The sequence below is a fragment of the Oncorhynchus kisutch genome, linkage group LG6 (assembly GCF_002021735.2).
Source record: "Oncorhynchus kisutch isolate 150728-3 linkage group LG6, Okis_V2, whole genome shotgun sequence".
NCBI lineage: Eukaryota > Metazoa > Chordata > Actinopteri > Salmoniformes > Salmonidae > Oncorhynchus > Oncorhynchus kisutch.
This window is the reverse complement of record NC_034179.2, coordinates 25,329,464-25,348,296: the sequence shown is the minus strand read 5'-3', so window position 1 is coordinate 25,348,296 and position 18,833 is coordinate 25,329,464. Positions and strand designations below refer to the sequence as shown.

Genomic DNA, 18,833 nt, shown 5'->3' with positions numbered 1-18,833 from the left:
TCTGCAAATGGTGGAACAGGCAAAATCTGATAATAACACAACAACTTGATGGCAGTAGCCAACTACTGTAGCTAACTAGCCAACTAACCTTTGACAAGCCAGGTAGCTAGCAAAGCTGAAGGGATTGCAAACAGGATAGCATAACTCTTGCCAAACAATAAATTGTTTTCCTAGTAATGCTGGCTAGCATTTATGAAGCCAGAAAACACTTTAATGAAAAAAAGATGCCTCTCGCTCCCGAAACACGTTTTCTGGAGACAGTGCTGATGTGCTGATGACATCGCCCACTGTATGCACTTTTGGTTGCCTGATTGCATCCAGACTGAGGAGAAATCCGTACACAATGGACCATTGACCACCTCCTGAAGTGGTCAGCCAGATCAGAATCAATCTGATCACAATGCTACTTTTGTGCATCTAGACCATAGCCGCGGGAAGTAGGGGTGCTGAAGGTGCTGCAGCACCCCCTGAAAAATCGTAATAAAAAAATATTCTGAATAAAAAAACATAAAAAAATTATAATTACAAAAGTAGTGCACTGGGCCATTGCTAGTCATGATTTCCTCGATCAAAGTTTGTACTGACAGATGTAGCCTATTGAATAGCCTATCATTACAGGGCTCTACAGGATGGTAGATCTCCAGGAACAGGGTTGGAGAGCCCTGTTATAAAAAATATGCATAAAATGCAAAGTCTGCCTATGCCCACACATATGTCAAGGAAATTGTATATTTTGAATTCCCTCAAACACCAAGTTAGGCATGCCTAATTTAAAAATAGGCCATCATTACTGTCAATCTGAATGATAATTATTCACGTTTTACCAGTGAAACTGCATCTGCATGCCAATCATTTGATTGATCTCAATCAGTTTCATAGGAATAGCCTATACATTTTGATCTTCTTGAACTACTGTTTCATGAGCGAATTAGTGCAGAGGATGTTAACAAAGTAGTAGCCTCTCTTGTATTTTGTTTAAATCAAAGCATATATCCTGCCTGGTGGCTCTGAGTTTTGATGCATAAGATTTATTTTTGACTCTTTAGCTTCAACTAACCATCGTAAAATCTCAAAAGAAATTAGGTGTTTTTGGTGAAACAGTAACATTAGCCTATATGCTACTATGCTATACTAATTTGGTTTTGTTATGTAAAATGCGAATTCTTTAACGGCATTCAAGAGAAGGTGAGGACCAAGGTGCAGCGTAGTACACGTTCATAATTATTTTAATAGAACACTGAAAAATACAAAAAAAAAAAACATGAACGAACAAAACCAAAACAGTTCTGTCTAGTACAGATACGAAACAGTAAACAACTACCCACAAAACCCATGTGGGAAAGAGCTACCTAAGTATGGTTCTCAATCAGAGACAACGACAGACAGCTGTCCCTGATTGAGAACCATACCCGGCCAGAAACAAAGAAATACAAAAACATAGAAAAAAGAACATAGAATTCTCACCCTAGTCACACCCTGGCCTAACCAAAATAGAGAATAAAAGGCCTCTCTATGGACAAGGCGTGACAAATTCATCGTTATGTGATCTTGCGAGACATTGACTCAGCTTTGATCTTACTTTACTAAAAGAGCACTGTTGTGAGAAGTGATAATCTTCTATTTGTAATACTAATAAAGGATGAGTAGTGTTATTGTAAATGATTGAAGTGCCCTTCATGGTTCTGAAAGAACAGCGCTAAATAAACTTTGATTTGATCAGCTTGAACACATGGTTATTACAGAATAAAAGAAAACAGAGGGGTGAACTATCAATTCGTATAATTTATTTTCATAGATTTAATCAATAAATCAATTGACCAAGTAGTGAACATTAATCATTCACACGTAGAATTACAGGATGTTAGTTTTAAAACAGCCATCAAATAAAGCTTTTGGTCTAGTGTATTCATGCATCTAAATAAACTATATTCTAAATGCATTATTACCTTCATATTTTGATAGCAGAAGTCACATGTAAGTGTCAAGTGTTGACACAGCGTCAGTGGTCTAGACCTGTCTTTTTAATGCGACCATGGTATTCTGAGCAGAAGTCGAACAAATGTGGATGCGGCCTCCTTGGAGTCAAGCCCACTACGAAGCAAATGAATAGTAAATCCGGACAGGTTTGTTCAGAATATTGTACCTACAGGGAACCAGTGGGACAGGTAGCCTAGGTCTCACAGGTAACAAAAAGCATGCTATACAACTAACCACGTTATATTCACGGGTTGCACTTCTACGAGGTGAGATAGAGATGTGTCACACGACCATGCAAAACCATCATGCTACCTTTATTAGTTGCAGCTGGTGTAGTTGCATTGTACATTCTCTTTGTTGAAACTATTTTCAAAGCTCAAAATGTAAAGCAAATGCAGTGATGGCAGGGAAGACTGTAATAATAACAGGTAAGTTAGAAAATATTTTGTCCTTTAAAAATGTTTGACTGCTTTGAAGGCCTTTATTTCCAGAGACTGATTTGAATGTCAGTCTTGCCATGACATTGTCATTGTGGGAGCTCAATATCTTATCATCAGTGGTGATTTTAGCATGTAAATCTTGGTGGGTTAGGCCTAATCCCTGACCTCACTAATGCTCTTGTAGCAGAATGGAAGCAAGTCCCCGCAGAAATTTTCCAACATCTAGTGGAAAACCTTCCCTGAAGAGTGGAGGCTGTTATTGGAGCAAAGTGGGGACCAACTCCATATTAATGCCCATGATTTTGGAATGAGATGAGCAGGTGTCCTCCTACTTTTGTCCATGTAGTATATCATTAATTATAAATCCAAAAATGAATGTAGCAACTGCTGATTGCCCCTTTAATCAAATAACCCTTGAACTGTTTTAAATTGAGCCAGGTAGCCTAGCGGTTAAGAGCGTTGTGCCAGTAACCAAAAGGCTGCTGAATCAAATCCCGAGGAGACTATAAGTAAAACATCATTGTGCCCTTGAGCAAGGCACTTAACCCTAATTGCTCCTGTAAGTCCCTCTGGATAAGAGTGTCTGCTAAATGTAAAAATGTGGTGTCATCTTTGTTGCTGTCTCATGCAGCCTTTAGTTGGCGATGCTACTGTACCTCAGGGCTTGAATCAAGTTTCAATCAGGTTTGCGTTGCACTTCTGGAATTGTCCATGTCTTGTTCACTCTATAGGTGTGAACACTGGCATTGGAAAAGCCACGGCTATGGAGCTTGCCAGGAGGGTTGCAAGAGTAATCCTGGCATGGCACATCCAAAAGAAAGCTGAACTTGCTATAAGTGATATAAAAAGGGTGTGAGAATCTTATGAAAATCAATTATTCAAAATTTGTTTTCGAATATTCATTAGTGAGATGTACCATTAGAAAAACATGGTATGCCTATAAATATAGGCCTAGCAAATTGTTATTTGTATTTCAGAAGACGGGCAACACTGATGTGGTGTACATGCAGTTAGACCTGGGGAGCCTCCAGGCAGTGCATTCTTTCACTGAGACCTTCCTGAAGACAGAGGCTAGATGGGATCTGCTCATTAACAGTGGTCATATTGTAATAAAAAGAAGACATGAGTGGAAAAAGGCTATTGGACTGTATTGCACCATCTCTGATTACTCTTCAGGTCTGGTGGTGGATGGGCACACTGCTGATGGCTTTGCTATTGAGTTTGGGGTCAACCACCTCGGCCACTTTCTGCTGACCTGTCTTTTGCTGGACCACCTGAAGGAGGGCACTTAGGGCCATGTAGTTACACTGGGCTCCCCATGGCATATTGCTGGGGAAACATTGACTTTGATGCCCTTGTCACTAATAAACACCTGGGCACCGGGAGGTACAGCTGGCAGTTCTTCCACTCTTACTGCTAAAGCAAACTGTGCAACATTCTCTTCAACCACGAGCTGGCCAAGAGGCTGAAGGGTACCAATGTCACTTGCTACGGTGTTCACCCAGGTTGGTCATTTCCTTCAAAATGATTAAATGGTATGTCTGTCACAATGAACAACAACGAGTCCCTCCCATACTACCTCGCCTCACCTCTAAATTAGAAATCTGGTAACTAGAAAACTCAATCTCAATGCTGGTTTCCATTAGAGGTTCCACAGGGCTCCTTTGAGTTAGGGAAGACTGCTTTGAGTTACTATGCCCCTCAGTCCTGGAATGGCCTATAGGTCACTCTAAGACTTGATTATTTGTTCCCAAAAGGTGAATTGAATAAAAAATGTAACCAATGGAAACTGCACTTGTTTTGATTGATTGTACATATTAGTTTCTACTGCCCATTTGAATCTAACATAATTTATTTGAAACGTTGTAACTGTAATTTTGTAGTGATCATGCTTGAATTGTTGCTCACATTGTTTGAACTGTTGTTCTCAGGGCACCTTTGGAAATGAGACCCTGGTCTCAATTGGTTCCCCTTGTAAAATTAAAGTTACTAAATACACTCTACGAGTCATGGGTTACAGGCTAAGGGTGTGCATTTTCCTGTGTTGGATAGTTATCAGTTCAACTGTGTTCTTTCCATTAACTCATATCTCTATTATGTTTGGCCCTTGTAGGAGTAGTGAAAACGGAGCTACCCCGAAACTGCAGCTTGTGGCAGAAATGCATCATCAAGCCAATAGCCAGACTGTTGTTCCTGGATCCAGAATCCGGTGTCCAGACTACACTCCACTGTGACCTCCAGGATGGCATCGAGCCCCTGAGCGGACGTTACTTCTTCTGCTGTGCGCCGCAGGACGTGGTTGCCAAAGGCAAAAACTGCATTGTCGCTAAGAAGTTATGGGAAGTTCATGAAAGTGGCCTGTTTTAAGGTGGCTGAGTGGCCTGTTTTAAGATGGCTGAGTGGCCTGTTTTAAGATGGCTGAGTGGCCTGTTTTAAGGTGAAGGAGATACTTTTACACACTGCTACAAGATTCAACCACTCACTTATGGACAATTAATTTTAGCAGTTTGCCCTTCACAGAAAATGTAATACATAAGATTGAATTGTTAATTTTCCCTCTTTTTGTCCCCCAGACACATTATAAAAGGAAAGGAAAGACATGAATTAAGTTGCGTATAAAAACTCAACCAAAATGTATTGCCTTTTTAAAATTCTGTTGTATTATGGTGCCATTTCATACAATTACGATTTGAGGGTTTTGGTATTGTTCAGTCAGTGCTGAGAAAGAAATTAACAATAGTTGGTGGTTTACAGATCTTGGGGAAAATGCACCTTGTATGACTCAATGCACCTTGTATGACTCAATGCACCTTGTATGACTCAATGCACCTTGTATGACTCAATGCACCTTCTATGACTCAATGCACCTTGTATGACTCAATGCACCTTGTATGACTCAATGCACCTTGTATGACTCAATGCACCTTGTATGACTCAATGCACCTTCTATGACTCAATGCACCTTCTATGACTCAATGCACCTTGTATGACTCAATGCACCTTCTATGACTCAATGCACCTTGTATGACTCAATGCACCTTGTATGACTCAATTGATTAATGTGACAAGAGAAATTGCTCATACTGCACCATTGATGTTGGCGACATTGATATCCACCTGTTTGTGACGTGTCTTGTATTGACGATGATGAGTAAGTGTACCTAGGACAGGTCAAAAATGTATGTAGCTCTAGTAGAAATGGTTTGGCATATTATAATAAAAATTATACACATGATTGATTTCCCTATGCATTACCTTATTGTCATCACTGTAATTTCAAATAGAATAGGGCTCTATCGGATATAACACATTGACTAATTCCAGCATGTTACCTACCGCACTAGCAGTGTTGGAAGCTACTCTGAAAATATAAAGTTTACCAAGCAACCAATACTTTCACACTGGAAGAAGTTAAGCTACACTAAAGCTACCGTTAAGAAATATATAGTTTACTAAACTAAAGTTTCTTAGAATTTCTTTTCAACACTTTGTGAAAATACATCTGAAATGTCGTAGATCACAAATTGCAAGAACAGATCGCTGTAGTCAGATGTTAACAGAATGTGTGATTTAGCCTACTGAACACAAAGTGAGAATTAGGGAGATCTAATGCTGAAAAGAAAGGACATTCCTGCCTATTTCACCTATTTTATAGGTAGCAAAAGTAGTAGTGTTTAGTTCCAGTAGCTATCTGTGCCACTACATGGCAAAAAAAGTCATTAGCAACTGAAATCAATATTAATATTTGAATTTAGTTAAATAAGTTACTGCAAAATGTAATTAAATTACTAGTTCAATCAAATGTATTTATAAAGCCCTTCTTACATCAGCTGATGTCACAAAGTGCTGTACAGAAACCCAGCCTAAAACCCCAAACAGCAAGCAAGGCAGTTGTAGAAGCACGGTGGCTAGGAAAAACTCCCTGGAAAGGCCAGAACCTAGGAAGAAACCTAGAGAGGAACCAGGCTATGAGGGGTGGTCAGTTCTCTGCTGGATGTGCCGGGTGGAGATTATAACAGAACATGGCCAAGATGTTCAAATATTCATAGATGACCAGCAGAGTCAAATAATAATAATCACAGTGTTTGTAGAGGGTGTAACAGGTCAGCACCTCACGAGAAATGTCAGTTGGCTTTTCATAGCCGATCAATCAGAGTATCTCTACCGCTCCTGTTGTCTCTAGAGAGTTGAAAAACAACAGGTCTGGGACAGGTAACACGTTCGGTGAACAGGTCAGGGTTCCATAGGAAGAACAGTTGAAACTGGAGCAGCAACACGACCAGGTGAACTGGGGACAGCAAGGAGACAACAGGCCAGGAAGTCCTGAGGCATGGTCCTAGGGCTCAGGTAGAGAGAGAGAGAGAGAGAGAGAGAGAGAGAGAGAGAGAGAGAGAGAGAGCTAGTTGAATTACATGAAGTTCACTTCTCTCCAACAATGCACACTAGTGAATGTTATGGGCATTTGCATGTAGTGTAATTAGACTGCATACTCGAACAGGTTAGCTACCTTGTATACAGTGCATTTGGAAAGTATTCAGACCCCTTGAGTTTTTCCCATTTTGTTGCTTTACAGCCTTATTCTAAAATTGATTCAATATTTTTTTTCCTCATCGATCTACACACAGTACCCCATAATGGCAAAGTGAAAACAGGTTTTTAGAAATGTTTGCAAATTTATTACAAATAAAAAAACATACCGTTTACATAAGTATTCAAACCCTTTTCTTTGAGACTCGAAATTGAGCTCAGGTGCATCCTGTTTCCATTTATCCTCCTTGAGATGTTTCTACATCTTGATTGGAGTCCACCTGTGCTTAAATCAATTGATTGGACATGATTTGAAAAGGTACACCCCTTTCTATATAAGAACTTGTCCGTAGAGCTCCGAGTCAGGATTGTGTAAGGGCATAGATCTAGGGAAGGGTACCAAAACATTTCTGCAGCATTGAAGGTCCCCAAGAACACAGTGGCCTCCACCATTCAAACTCTTAGCGCACAGAACCCGCTAAAAGGGATCAAAATGGAGAACATCAGGTGAAGCTGGAGCGCGCCAAATTCAAATGACAAAATTTTAATATTAAACATTAATGAACATACAAGTGTCCTACATCATTTAAAAGCTTAACTTCTTGTTAATCCAGCCACGTTGTCAGATTTCAAATTTCAGCGAAAGCATACCATGCGATTATCTGAGGACAGCGCCCCACACTAAAATACTTTTCCAAACCAGCACAGAAGTAACAAATAGCGCTAAAATGAACCACTTACCTTTGCAATCCCAAGTGTTCCAGCTACACAACGAATGGTAGTTTTGTTTGATAAAGTCCTTTTTTATATCCCAAAAATGTCAGTTTAGTTGGTGCGCTTGATTCAGCAATCCACTTGTTCAACATGCATACAAACGAATCCAAAAAGTTACCAGTAAAGTTCATCCAAACATGTCAAACGATGTTTCTAATTAATCCCCAGGTACTCTAATATCTAAATAAATGATCAAATTTAAGACGGAGAATAGTATGTTCAATAGGGAAGATAAATAAAGAAGAGTGCGCACCTCATTCACGCACTCAACAAGACTACATTTCTATTGAGAGACACCTTGGAAAAACTATAACTACTCAGTCATTTTTCAGAAAATAAGCCTGAAACCCTTTCTAAAGACTGTTGACATCTAGTGGAAGCCATAGGAACTGCAATCTGGGAGCTATTTATTTGTATATCCCATAGGCAAGCATTGAAATGGACTGTGATCTAAAAAAAACATTTTCTGGATGGATCTCCTTCGGGTTTTCGCCTGTTATACTCACAGACATTATTTTAACAGTTTTAAAAACTTCAGAGTGTTTTCTATCCAATGCTACCAATTATATGCATATCCTAGCTTCTGGGCCTGAGTAACAGGCAGTTTACTTTGGGCACGTCATTCCTCCTTGATGAAAATCTGCTCCAGAGCGCTCAGGACCTCAGACTGGGGCAAAGGTTCACCTTGCAACATGACAGCGATCCTAAGCACACAGCCAAGACAACGCAGGAATGGCTTCAGGACAAGTCTCTGAATGTCCTTAAATGGCCCAGCATGAGCTTGGACTAGAACTTGATCGAACATCTCTGGAGAGACCTGAAATAGCTGTGCAGCGACACCCTCCATGCAACCTGTCAGAGCTTGATAGGATCTGCAGAAAATAATGGGAGAAACTCCCCAAGTACAGGTGTGCCAAATTTGTTTACATCCCTGTTAGTGAGGATTTGTCCTTTGCCAAGGTAATCCATTAAACTGACAGGTTTGTGGCGTATCAAGAAGCTGATTAAACATGATCATTACACAGGTGCACCTTGTGCTGGGAACAATAAAATGCTACACTAAAATGTGGAGTTTTGTGACACAACACAATGCCACAGATGTCTCAAGTTTTGAGGGAGCAGGCAGTTGGCATGCTGACTGCAGGAATGTCCGCCAGAGCTGTTGCCAGAGAATTTAGTATTTTTAGGCCTGTGGGAGTCCAAGAGCACAGCAACCAACATGTTTGTGAGAGTCTCACCTTTCCACAGAAAAGTGTGTACCCCAAACTGTTTGGATGCTACTGACAGAAGTTGGCAGGTTGGCTGACCAACTACAGATGAGTCCCAAGACGCTTGTGGGAGGTCATAGAGCAAAACAGAGAGCACCATCGTGTTCATCTTTCCGTAGAGGGGTCATAAACTCTAAAGGCTATTTTGTGAGAAGACTGATTTTCGGGATGTTTCATGGTCTTACAAAAATCGTTCAAGCTCTGTCACCTTTCACCATAGATGCGGAAGTGCGACATCGGAAGATTCTGGGGATTAAACTCATCCAATACAAAAAAAACATATCTCTTGTTTAAATTGATGTATTTTTATGGGGATATTTTGTATTGTACTAATTCGATTTCCAGGGTGGGGCGAGGAAATCGGCTCTAGGGGGTTTTAATGCAGTCATCTCGGTTTTCATTTGAAACATATTTTTATACATCACTTGTTTGTTCCATTTGCGAAGACATTGGCAACTTTTTACTTCTAGTCAACTTTGTTCTGAAGTTATCAGTGGTCACAGAGAGACAGGTAAACCATGTGATTCAATGCTTAGCGGAGATCTTCTGTGTATAAAGTGACACGGGATGGCAAAAAAAAGCATCCAATGATGCACTTAACTGTTCTATGAGTGGTCTGGAGCAGCCATCAGACCTGCCTAGTTAAATAAATACAAATATTTTTAAATAATTTAAAAAATAGTGTTTATGTGCAAAGTTAATAACAATGGTTTGGTGAAACAGCTCTGAGATTTAATGATGCTCCTACGAAGGTTCTAATGATGAATTTTGCCTTCAGAAGCTTTTGGTAAACTGGGCCCAACTTTTGCCTAGGGGGGGGGGGCTCTCATAATTTAAAAACGACTCAACAATGTGGTTGCACCTGCTGCAACAGCTAGGGTCTGCCTTTGTCTGTGTGAATGGGTGAGCTGGGATCTTGTGAGATATTTTCACTCTCAATCATTAGATTGAAAGGTAAAATAAGATAATTCTGGGAGGCACACTTACCCCAAAGTATAATTATACAACTGAAAAAAAAACTACAATTTTAAAGTCTTATCTGTTTCATGACATAACGTCTGGACATGCAATATCATAGATGAACGTTAGAGGGTAGTGTTGATTATCGTACTAGGTATGTTCACCCTCTGAAGGATGAAGAAAATATATAGTTTACTTCCCGGAGGAGGCGGAGTCTTGAAATCACGCTGGGTAGCACCTGGAGTAATTTAGATGTTGAATGATATTGGTCTGGATTTTTAGAAAAGCATAAACTGAAAATAATTAGCGCAATATTATATGTTAAAGTTTTGTTTTTAAGACGTGGTGTCCAGTCTGCATACGTTTTAACAAGTTGAATAAGTTAGCTACGTTAGCTAGCCTGCCATGCTTTGCCGAAGGACATCTGCGTGACTGATGCTGGTAGGCGCTCGTTTATTTAATTGCCATAATCCAGTTTCCTCAAAGTTGACCATCCAGTCACAGTAATTGTAGAGCCATTTATGTATTTTCATTTTAAGAACATGGGGACTTGGAATTTGGCTTGTCGGTGTTCCAGGATGTTCGTCAACAGTAGACTGTTGAATTTGGTATCGGAGTCAGACATGAGAGTGGGTTGTCACTTTGCATCCTACCATTGCGCTAGTGCTCTCCTCTGGCCTAAGGACAGCAGAGTCAAACCAGCAGAGGGGTGGCGAAGCAGTGCTATAACCAGCTCTGGAATGCGACACAGGCCTGCTGTGTCTGAAGTAGGAAAGTACAAAGCCGAAGGTCAGTCTGAAGACATAAAGGATGACCCAGAGACTCCAGCCTCCAGAAATGTCTGGAGGAAAGAGACCTCAGTATCCCGGGAGAGGAAGCCCAATACAGACAGCAGAGTATCATCTGAGTTCCAGAGAGGTGCCCCAATCAAACGGGAGAGGAAAACAAATACAGACAGCAAAATGTCATCTGAGCTCCGGAAGCTCAGCCTGGATGACTTTCCAGAGGAGTGTGAGAGGCTAGTAAAGGACTCCAGAGAAAGACTGTCCAAAGAAGAACACAGTAATTATGAGACGTTGTTTGGTGTGTCTCCCTGTCTCCTGGCTCTCACCCAGGGCAGAAGGAATGCACACAGGTTGTTTGTGAAGGAGGGTGAGGCCTCTCGTAGGGCCTCCGTACGACAGGTGTGTGAGGAGGCCCATAGGCAGGGTGTGCCAATCCAGAGGGTTAGTAAGAATGACCTGAACAAGATGTGCTCAGGAGGGGTTCACCAGGGCTTATGCCTACAGGCCAGTTTTTTGGGTTTTCTCACTGAGGACAAGACCTCCAAGCCCCCCAGGGACAGCAGTCACATCCCCCTCTGGCTAGTCCTAGATAGAGTGCAGGACCCAATGAACCTTGGTGCCATCCTGCGTTCTGCATATTTTCTTGGGGTGGACGGAGTTGCTAGCAGTCTTCGTAACAGGTAGCTAAACCCAATATTCAAGATCTAACTTTGTTTTGTAAGACTAAGAAATAATTTATTGAGTTTATGGCTGTAATATGTGTTGTCTCTTTGCTTCTAGCTGTCCGTTGACACCAGTTGTGAGTAAGGCCAGCTCGGGTGTAATGGAGGTCATGAGAGTGTATGGCTATGACAGCCTCGTAGATATGGTGAAGGTACTGTACCTGTCCTAATTCATTTTAGCCTGGCCATGCACTGGTCAGCATACTTTCAGAATATCACTTTGTTTTCTGAATGTGTTTTTACTTTTGTCTTTACTGTTTTTACTTTTGTCTTTACTGCCAAATGAAACAGTTGAGTAAATGAGGGATGAAAGTACAGTGTCTTCAGAAAGTATTCATACCCCTTGACTTTTTCCACATTTTGTTGTCACAGCCTGAATTTAAAATGGTCTAAATTTAGCATTTTTGATGTCACTGGCCTACACACAATACCCCATAATGTCAAAGTGGAATTATGTTATTTAAACCCCTTTTGTTCTGGCAAATCTAAATGAGTTCAGAAGTAAGAATGTGCTTAACAAATCACATACGTTGCATTAAAGGTCTCTGAGTTGGGCAGTTTTGATGGTGTATCAATACACCCAGTCCCTACAAAGACACAGGTGTCCTTCCTAACTCAGTTGCTGGAGAGGAAGGAAAGTGCTCAGAGATTTCACAATTGTGACTTTAAAACAGAGTTTTAATGGCTGTGATAGAAAACGTTGTACTTACTCCACAAATTACTCCATTATACTAACCTAATTGACTGAGTGAAAAGAAGGAAGCCTGTACAGAATATGCATCCTGTTTGCAACAAGGCACTAAAGTAATACTGCTAAAAATGTGGCAAAGCAATGAACTTTGTGTCCTGAATACAGTGTTTTGTTTGGGTCAAATATAACTCATTACCACTCTCCATATTGTCAAGCATAGTGGTGGCTGCATAATTGTATGGGTTTGTTTGCAATTTTGAAGGACTGGGGAGTTTTTCAGGAGAAGAAAGAAACGGAATGGAGCTAAGAACAGGCAAAATCCTAGAGGAAAACCTGGTTCAGTCTGCTTTCCACCAGACAATGGGATATGAATTCACCTTTCAGAAAGACAATAACCTAATACACAAGACCAAATCTACAGTGGAGTTGCTTACCAAGAAGTCAGTGAATGATCCTGAGTGGCTGAGTTACAGTTTTGACTTAAATTTGCTTAAAAATATATGGAAAGACTTGAAAATGGTTGTCTAGCAATGATCAACAACCAATTTGACAGAGCTGATTTTTACAATCCATGTGTCCAAAGCTCTTAGAGACTTACCCAGAAAGATTGACAGCAGTAAGCGCTGCCAAAGGTGATTCTAACATGTATTGGCTTTGGGGTGTTAATACTTACATAAATGAAATACAGAGATATCATTTTCAAAAACATATTTTCACTTTGTCATTATGGGATATTGTGTGTAGATGGGTGAGGAAAAAACTCAAATGTAATCCATTTTGAATTCAGGCTGTACACAACAAAATGTGGAATAAGTCAAGGGGTATGAATACTTTCTGAAGGCACTCTATATTGAAAACCGATGTGATTCCTAAGTTAAACAATTAACAGGGTCATGTATAAAATTGTCCAGTTGCCCATTATTTTGGCTACTGTGGCTAGAAGAGATCCGTGACTTTGAAAGATGGGTCTCAAATGAGCATAGGGGGTTTAAAGGGTGTGTGTGTGTGTGTCACCAGAACTCAACCCAATTGAACATTTATGGGAGATTCAGGAGTGGTGTCGAATAAATTGTTTTAATTGTTTTAAAACACCAAATTACAATTTCCTGTGGTTGAATGGTGTTACATCCCTCCAATAGATTATACAAGTGTCTGAAACTCTATTCCAAGGCCCATTGATATTGTTCTGGATGCTAGTGGTGGCCTAACGCTCTATTGAGACACTATGTTGGTGTTTCCTTTTATTTTGGAAGTTACCTGTAAACATCAACTGTTAGGGGGTTGATGCTATTTGATAGTCCTCACTAGCTGATGACCAGGGTCTGTTCTGTGCAGGTGAAAGTGGCACAAGGCTGGCAGGTTATTGGCACAGTGGGAGCTGAAGCAGAGAACTCCCATGTTCCTGTCATGAAATGTTCCAAATTCCAGATGACCAAACCTACGCTTCTGCTGATGGGTAAGTATTTCCTGTGTGTGTCCATGGACCATGTGTGTGAGTTTTATTTGCTTTTGCTTTCCTAACTCCACCCTGCTGTGTCCTCACTTAGGTGGTGAAGGGGAAGGTTTGTCCCGGGAGCTGCGTCTGCATTGTGAGGTCATGCTCACCATCCCATCCCGCAGAGATCTGCACCCTGGGGTCGAGTCCCTCAATGTCTCTGTGGCTACAGGTAAAGTCCACCGCTAGACTATCTGCATTCATTGTCTCTGAAAAAGAAAAGAGATGGAATACTTTATCTATGCTCTCATTCAGTGTGATTTAACCATCCCTTTTCTTCCCCTCCTCCCTTCTGTTCTCCAGGCATCCTGCTGCACTCTCTGTTGTCGTCCCATAGAGGTGGCCATTGATGCCCGACTAAACTACACAACTCAATGTGTTTACTTTGGAGGCCCTCGCTGGGCTTAATGACTGGATTTACTTAATCAATTAGCATTCAGGATGTCTGAGAGGCCTGGATGGCTGAGTGATTGTGCTGGGGCAGCTGATGTGCCCTGGCCGTGCTGCTCTGCACTGCTTTGGACCTTCATGCTAGCTACTTTTCTGAATGGTAACATAGTATGAAGTAATGAAAATAAATAAAACCTTGTCTACTCAAAGTTATTGCATTCTTTGCAACTTTCTAATGTTAGCCGCTTGGGTTTTTATGACTTTTGCACATGTGAATGTTGAATCCATAAAAATGCAAATGTTTATGAGAATGTGGTCCCTGACGAAAGAGCTACTGTTGTGCTGTTAGAATGGGTCAGTGGCTTCGGTTCAGCTAAATTGATTGCAAATGCTGGTTTTGAATAGAAAGGGAGGGGGGAATGGCCACAGGCTCTGGGCTATTGCTTCTGGTCAGGGGCTGTTTAAAATTGATCATGGGAACAAGCGGCTGCTATTGATAGGCAACATTTGCCCTTTTATCACTGTCAGAATTTAACCAGGGGGCTCATTTATAATTAATGTGCACACATGAATTTGTGTGTGTATAGTTGAAACATTATCACAAATCTTCAGGATTTATCAGAAGTTTAATTGTTAGGACTTGTTCTTTATTGAGCATATATTTAACAATGCTTATGAGTTAGATTTACATATCTGTTTTTGTTACAATCTGAACCTATAATTTCAAGGATTGCATGCTTACATCCATTGAAATATGTTTTTGTGGGAATGTAATTATCTCTACAGTGTAAATACTCTCCTACAACTCAGAACAGTGCAGTGGTAGCTGATGACTCTTTCTATATAATTAATGAATAGCTTTATTATAAGCAGACCTATTTGTTATTTCCCAGTGTGCTGCAATGTTTGGCCATACAGCCAGAGATGAGGGGCTGTGAATTGGCCTGAGGTACTTGGTTATTTATACAAAAATATAAACTTAGCATGTAAAGTGTTGGTCACATGTTTCATGAGCTGAAATAAAAGATTCCAGAAACATTCCATATGTACAAAAAGCTTATTTCTCTCAAATTTGGTGCTCAAAATTGTTCACATCCCTGTTAGTGGGAATTTCTAGTTTGCCAAGATAAGCCATCCACCTGACAGGTTTGGCATATCTTTTTAAAATGTATATTATTTTTACCCCCTTTTTTCACCCCAATTTCATGATATCGAATTGGTAGTAGTTAGTCTTGTCTCATCGCTGCAACTCCCGTACGGACTCGGGAGAGGCGAAGGTCGAGAGCCATGCATCCTCCGAAACACAACCCAACCAAGCCACACTGCTTCTTGACACAATGCCCATCCAACCCGGAAGCCAGCTGCACCAATGTGTCGGAGGAAACACCTCACTCCTAGCAACCTGGCCAGCGTGCACTGCACCCAGCCCGCCACAGGAGTCGCTAGTGCGCGATGAGACAAGGATATCCCTGCCGGCCAAACCCTTCCTAACGACGCTGGGCCAATTGTGCGCTGCCCCATGGGCCTCCCAGTCGCGGCCAGCTGCGACAGAGCCTGGACTCGAACCCAGCATCTCTGGTGGCATGGCCTTAGACCACTGCGCCACCCGGAAGACCCAGGTGTGGCATATCAAGAAGTTGATTAAACAGCATGATCATTACACTGGTGCGCCTTGTGCTGTTGACAATAAAAGCCCGCTCTAAAATGTGCAGTTTTGTTACAACACAATGCCACAGATGTCTCAAGTTTTGAGGGAGAGTTCAATTGGCATGCTGGTTGCAGGAATGTCCACCAGAGCTGTTGCCAGAGAATTTAATGTTCAGTTCTCTACCATAATCCGCATCAAACATTGTTTTTGTTGAAATTGGAAGTACGTCCAAGCAGCCTCACAACTGCAGACCACGTGTAACCATGCCAGCCCAAGACCTCCACATCTGGCTTCTTCAGCTGTGGGATTGTCTGAGACCAGCCCTCTGGGCAGCTGATGAAACAGGAGTATTTCTGTCTGTAATAAATACCTTTTGTGGGGAATAGCATATTCTGATTAGCTGGCCCTGGCTCCCAAGAGGGTGTGCCTATACCCTATCAGGCCTACCCATGGCTCCTCCCCTGCCCAGTCGTGCAATCGATAGATTAGGGTCTAATGAATTCATTTCAATTGACTGATTTCCTTATAAGAAATGTAACTCAGTAAAATATCTGAAATTGTTGCATGTTGCGTTCATATTTTTGTTCAGTATAATTATGGAAAACAGGAGGCATTGTCTCTCAGCCCTACAGTTTTGATAAGCTCTGCACACCTGTCAACATGCACACTGTGAATTGGTGTTGATTGCTTTCGGCATGTTCAATAGTTATCGATCAAGGGGAAGCAGAGTCCTTTAGCAGACTGCTCACCGGGAGCTGACACTATTCTTAGGGTAAGTCAAATGTCTAAGAGACATCTGAAAGTGGATTTCACAGGGCTATTGCTCTACTAGAGTTTGCTGCTAGGGCATTGAGATATTATGAAGTGGTAGCTAATCCACATGCAAATGAAAGTAAACTGTTAACATAACATTTTGTTTGGGTGTAAAGTCAAATGTCATTGGCTGCTGCTATTCCTTCTACTGAGTTCTAAACTTTCTGTTTCCGGGAAGGTTGAGAATAGCTTCCCGACTAAGTTTTACGGGCTCCAATTATTCTATTTTCTGTGTTTTTTTGGCTCTGATCCTAACCTTTTTTGTATGTAATGTTTGTGCCATTGTTTCCTATGACCGGAAATTTGCACATCAGAACAGCGATAATCAACCTCGATTTGGATGAAGAGTTCTACTTCAAAAACCCGGTCCCGCAGGACATACTGCTCACCCGGGACCAGGCCCTAAATCCCAGACACTTGAAAACCTCACAAAATGTAGTTATATGCATAAACTGTCCCGAAATGTTTTGGATGGGAAGCATGTGGACGCCTTTAATTAATTGATTTGTCTAGACAAACTCAGCTATGCGAACCGACCAACTGTGCTCTCATACTCCCTGATAAGACTCTCTTTACTTAGATGTGTGTGTATTAGGCAGTTGTTGTGGAATTGTTAGATTAATTGTTAGATATTACTGCATTGTCGGAACTAGAAGCACAAGCATTTCGCTACACTCACCTTAACATCTGCTAATCATGTGTATGTGACCAATACAATTTGATTTGATTTTGAAGACCTTTGCTTGAAAATTTTGAAAATAGTGGCAAAAGTGCTGTTTGTCCATCTTAAGACACCGTAGTCAGTGATACACTTCCTCAAAATAGTCAGAATTAATCGAAGATATTCTCCTAATTCCTGTTTACAAGAAAAAACTAAAATAGGACGTACCAGTGACACCCTCAATCCGTAAGTGGTCCGATGATTCGAAAGCTAAGCTACAGGACTGTTTTGCTAACATAGACTGGAATATGTTTTGGGATTCATCCAGTGGCATTGAGGAGTTTACCACATCAGTCAGCGGCTTCATTATTAATTGGATCTACGATGTCATTCCCACAGTGACCGTACGTACATATCCCAACCAGGAGTCATGGATTACAGGCAACATCCACACTGAGCTAAAGGCTAGAGCTGCCGCTTTCAAGGAACGGTACACTAACCCGGATGCTTATAAAAATCCTGCTATGCCCTCTGACGAACCATCAAACAGACAAAGCATCAATACAGGACTAAGATTGAATCCTACTACACCGGCTCTAATGCTCGTCAGATGTGGCAGGGCTTGCAAACAAAGGGAAACCCAGCCACGAGCTGCCCGATGACACATGCCTATTAGATGAGCTAAGTGCCATCTAGGCTCACTTCAAGGCAAGCAACACTGAACCATGCGTGAGAGCACCAGCTGTTCCAGATGACTGTGTGATCACGCTCTCCGTAGCCGATGTGAGTAAGGCCTTTAAACAGGTTAACATTCACAAGGCCGCAGGACCAGATCAATTACCAGGACAGGTACTCAAAGCATGTGCTGACCAGCTGGCAAGTGTCTTCACTGACATTTTCAACCTCTCCCCGACCCAGTCTACCTACATATTTAAAGCAGACCACCATAGTCCCTGTTCCCATGAACACAGCGGTAATCTGTCTAAATGACTATCGCCCCTTAGCACTCAGATATGTAGCCATGATAATCTTTGAAAGGCTGGTCATGGCTCACATCAACAACATCAAACATCAAAAAGTTATCCCGCTGCAACATCGAGAGCATCTTGACTGACTGCATCACAACTTGGTACGGCAACTGCTTGGCATCTGACCGCAAGGCGGTACAGAGGGTAGTGCATTCGGCCCAGTACATCACTGGGGCCAAGCTCCCTGCCATCCAGGACCTCGAAACCAGTCGGTGTCAGAGGAAGGCCCAAAAATGGTCAAAGACTCAAGCCACCCAAGCCACAGTCTGTTCTCTCTGCTACCGCATGCAAGCGGTACAAATGCACCAAGTCTGGAACCAACAGGACCCTGAACAGCTTCTACCCCCAAGCCATAAGAATTGTTAACAAGACTGCTAAATAGTTAATTAAATGGCTACCCAGACTACCTGCATTCACCCTTTTTCTCACTAACTCTCTTGCACTGACCCTATGCACACATACTGAACTCTACCCACATACTCACACATACTGGACTCTACCCACATACTCACACGTACTGGATTCTACCCACATACTCACACATACTGGACTCTACCCACATACTCACACATACTTACACTGACATATATACACACACACACACACACACACACACACACACACACACACACACACACACACACACACACACAC

The 18,833-nt window shown here is 41.6% G+C and overlaps 1 protein-coding gene and 1 pseudogene across 2 annotated transcripts; both read left to right on the top strand.

Moving 5' to 3' along the window:
- The first annotated feature begins 2,282 nt into the window (after positions 1-2,282).
- On the top strand, positions 2,283-4,784 carry LOC109892089 (dehydrogenase/reductase SDR family member 13-like; annotated as a pseudogene).
- A 5,359-nt stretch (positions 4,785-10,143) lies between these two features.
- On the top strand, positions 10,144-15,070 carry mrm1 (mitochondrial rRNA methyltransferase 1 homolog (S. cerevisiae)). Of its 2 annotated transcripts, XM_031826465.1 has the most exons (6): positions 10,144-10,387; positions 10,486-11,411; positions 11,512-11,605; positions 13,480-13,600; positions 13,692-13,811; positions 13,943-15,070. In XM_031826465.1, exons 1-6 carry the CDS (start codon positions 10,382-10,384, stop codon positions 13,987-13,989), a joined length of 1,314 nt encoding a protein of 437 aa, XP_031682325.1. In that variant the 5' UTR covers positions 10,144-10,381; the 3' UTR covers positions 13,990-15,070. The 2 variants fall into 2 exon arrangements, with proteins under 2 accessions (XP_031682325.1, XP_020340770.1); XM_020485181.2 differs by having other exon boundaries at positions 10,144-11,411.
- The last annotated feature ends 3,763 nt before the right edge of the window (positions 15,071-18,833 follow it).

Excerpts from the sequence above, each read along its gene's own strand:
- mrm1 (XM_020485181.2), top strand. The coding sequence starts at position 10,468 with ATGTATTTTCATTTTAAGAACATGGGGACTTGGAATTTGGCTTGTCGG. Across the intron at positions 11,412-11,511 it reads GCTAGCAGTCTTCGTAACAG|CTGTCCGTTGACACCAGTTG; the intron begins GTAGCTAAACCC and ends CTTTGCTTCTAG. Across the intron at positions 13,601-13,691 it reads ACCTACGCTTCTGCTGATGG|GTGGTGAAGGGGAAGGTTTG; the intron begins GTAAGTATTTCC and ends GTCCTCACTTAG.